Here is a 3,771-nt window from a genome sequence, read left to right as displayed (position 1 = left end):
AGTAGCTTTTACTCTGCTGCTCGTCTAGTTGCTCGTGCCCCTTTCTTTTCTCATATATCTCCATATCTTGTTCTCTTGCACTGGCTACCTATAAAATATAGAATAATTTTTAAAATTTGCACGTTCATGTATAAGTCTCAATCTAAATTATTTCCTAAGTACTTATCAGATATATTAATTGAACCTAAACGCCCCGGTTTACGATCGTCTTCTTCTTCTCGCTTTTTCTTAACTGGTGTTAAACACTCTTTTGCCAAATCTGCTTTTGCTTTTTCTGGTCCTTTTCTCTGGAACTCTCTACCTACTTCTCTAACTATTTCTCCATCACTTGCGAAGTTCAGAGCGGATCTCAAGACCTATCTGTTTTCAAAATTCATTGAGGAGCGCTGTTGAACATCGCGGAAATAGCGCTTTATAAGCTAATTGATTGATTGATTGATTGATTAGCATTACCATTTTCATCATCATTTTCTTTATCATCATCATCATCCGAATTATCATCGTCGTCATCTTCATCATCATCATTCTTCTCGTCTCTACCATCGTTATCATGATGCCTGGTTACCGCAGCGAACTTGTCAGACGTGAGCAAAATGATGCCAGAAAACCTTCCAACAATTTTCTTCCTTCGTTCAAAAAAAAACCTTCTTCAACGTTTTCTTAACTAATTTTCAACATTTTAAAAAAATGTTTCTTTTAAATAAAAAATATATTTTTTAAATAAAAAATATATTTTTTTAAAAAATATTTTCATTACTACACTTCTTAGTTTTTAGGTTTATGATTATTTTTTCTCATTTAAATTTTGAAAATAAAATTTTGTTAGTGGAATCGGTAAGGTTCTTAAAAGTGGAGAGCGAGCAAATTTTATGGCCATAAGTTTTAAACAACGTCATTGTCATCACAACAATAATTATAACAACTGCCATCATCCTCATCATCATCTTCATTTTCTATGGTATCATGATATCATAGTATCTCATTATGATATCATAGTATCTCATTATGGTATATCATTACTATCATCATCATGATCGTCAAGGCATCTTCCCATATACCAAATAATTTATAACAGATTTGAGTTGTTAATTTTTTAATGAAATAATCATTGAAAATATCTTCTAAGGAGTTTCAAAATTAAATGATCTCAATTAAATATTTACTATTTAACTTTAATTAAAATATAATATGAACAATAAACCAACAACAAATTTATTCAAATTAAATCAGATATTAAATATTAAATAAAATATAATTAAATATTAAGTTATTGTTACTGTTATATCTTTAATAAAACTCATTTAAAAAACAAAAACATAAAAAAGGAACAGTGTTCAAAATTAATCGAAATCCTCAGACAATGTAATTGTATCCTCTAAAATTTATTTATGGGTCTTCTTGTGCCAACGAAAAGAGCTACGATTACTGAAAGACTTACCACACGCACCACAACTGTAAGGCATTTCACCGGTATGTATCCTCACGTGAACATTTAAACTAGAAGATGTAGTATACGATTTACCACATACATCACATTTATATGGTTTCTCTCCAGTATGGGTCCTAATGTGTTTTTTTAAATCATGATGCATGACGAAAGATTTACCGCATGTATCGCATTTGTAAAGTTTCACTCCGGAGTGAAATTTTTTATGTTGCGTTAAGTAACCTTTACTTGAAAAGGACTTGTTGCAAACATCACAATGAAATTTTTTTTCAATCTTTGTTTGGTCTTCGTATTTTTCAACACAAAGTTTAAATTCGGTGTTAGAATCTTTGTTAGTCTCATCATCTTCAATTTTTATTTCATTTTCTTTACTTGCGGCATTAATATCAATTTTTACTGTTCCATCTTCCTTTGTCTGCTGAGTTATTTTGTCTTTCCGTAGATTTTGATTCTTTGTTTTATCATGAATTTTATCTACGAGATCGACATAATCTTTTTGACTGAATTCGTGTTTCAAAACTGCACGTACTTCATCGCTGAAACGTGAACTTGAAGTACTTAACTTTTCTTCCGAGATCGAAGGACAGACGACGTCATCAAGGGTAGAAAATTCAGCCTGATTATCATAATTGATAACAGCGCTTCCGTCAAATGGTTTGAATTTTTTGATTTTGGCCCTTTGGTTCTGAAACCCAAAATTAATCTGGCGAATACTCAGGCCGGTTTGAATGCAATTCGGTCCCTATCTTTGACATCGATATATTTTTTTTGACTAAATTCCCTTTCCAGAACTTCACGTATTTCATCACTGTAACGTTCTCGGTAAACTTCATCAGTACGAATAAAACCATTTTCATTCTTTGTTTTCTTTTCTTTTTTGTTGTTTTCATCTATACTATCTTTTGGAAGATTCAACAAAACCAATGGTGAAATGTTGTCGCTGGGTTTTTGTAGCCTCTGTAGTCGTTGCGTTTGTTGTTTTAGAAAATTCGGTGCATCAAGCAGTTGTTCCACTGGTAACTCGTTGATAATAGACTTTGGTTGTTTATTAATAAATTTCGGTAAAGTAATTTTTGCAGAGATAGAACTCACTGGACAGATGACGTCATTAAGGGTTGAAAATGCAGACTGATTATCATATTTGACCACATCGCTTCTGTCACATGGCTTCTCACTCTTGAAATTCTGTTTGTTTGAAGATAAATACTCGTAACTAATCTGTCCTCTCTCGCCAGATAGCTTCACATTTTCTACCTCTAAACTGGAAAAATGCTTTTCGTTATCTAAATTCAACAATTTTACAACATTATTGTCGCTGGGTTTCTGTAGTTCTTGTAGTTGTAGTTGTATTTGTTTATGGGCCTTCTTGTAGCGACGAAAAGGGGTAGGATCACTGAAAGACTTTTCACACGCACCACAACTGTACGGCTTTTCACCGGTATGTAACCTCATGTGTCTCTTTAAATCAGAAGATTTAGTAAACGATTTACCACAGACATTACATTTATATGGTTTCACTCCAGTGTGAATTTTGTGATGGCGCCATAAGTTTTTCTTACATGAGAAGCACTTATTGCAAACGTCACATTGAAATTTTCTTTCAATCTCCGTTTGGTCGTTGTATTTCTCAACACCATTATTCAATGTTTTGTTAGAATCTTTGTTCTTCTCATCATCTTTATTTTTCATTTCGTTTTCTCTGCTTGCGGAGTTATTAATTTTCACTGCTTCAGTTTTCTTTGTTTGTGTACGATTTTTAATTAATTCTTCTTCGACGTCATCTTGGGTAGAAACTTCAGCCTGATTATTATTATTATTATTATTATTGAAACATTTATGAAGCGCTAATTAAAGGAATCTCAAAAGCGCTATCTAACAAAAACTGAACTTAACAACATAATTGAAATAACAAACGAGGAATCATAATACATCGCACATAAATAAGATTAAAATTTGGTCATAAACAGAAAAGTAATCGATTCAATAAAACGAAAATACGAAATAATATTTAGAACATGTCGACTAAACAGAAAGAATCGATCAGTAATGCATTACAATGAAAATAAATGAGTTTTCAGTTTCTTCTTGAAATCACGCAGGTTTAGGTCCGGATTTCTGAGAGCAGCAGGCAGGTTGTTCCAAACAGTTGGTCCAGAAACAGCAATGTTACGAGAGCCTATACGGAGACTCGTTGTTGGGATCAACAGCAGGTTTGAAACATCGGATCTCAAGTGTGTTCCAGATGCTTTTGAAGATCTCTTTTTGAACCTGTCAGACAAATAAGATGGAGCTAGACCGTTGATAGACCTGTAGACAATTGTTGA

The 3,771-nt window shown here is 32.7% G+C and overlaps 1 protein-coding gene across 1 annotated transcript in view; it reads right to left on the bottom strand.

The window, feature by feature from the left end:
- HELRODRAFT_157641 (hypothetical protein) overlaps positions 1-3,136 on the bottom strand; it is a gene marked incomplete at both ends in the record, with an annotated part of 10,030 nt that extends 6,894 nt beyond the window's left edge. The window contains 2 exons of the mRNA XM_009028042.1: positions 1,409-1,685; positions 2,540-3,136. Of these exons, the coding sequence (XP_009026290.1) occupies positions 1,409-1,685; positions 2,540-3,136 (874 nt within the window). The remainder of the gene's footprint in view (positions 1-1,408; positions 1,686-2,539) is intronic.
- Positions 3,137-3,771: the final 635 nt, after the last annotated feature.

This window comes from Helobdella robusta, assembly GCF_000326865.2.
Source record: "Helobdella robusta unplaced genomic scaffold HELROscaffold_52, whole genome shotgun sequence".
Taxonomy (NCBI): domain Eukaryota; kingdom Metazoa; phylum Annelida; class Clitellata; order Rhynchobdellida; family Glossiphoniidae; genus Helobdella; species Helobdella robusta.
The sequence above is the reverse complement of the archived record's forward strand: the minus strand, read 5'-3'. Positions and strand labels throughout refer to the sequence as shown.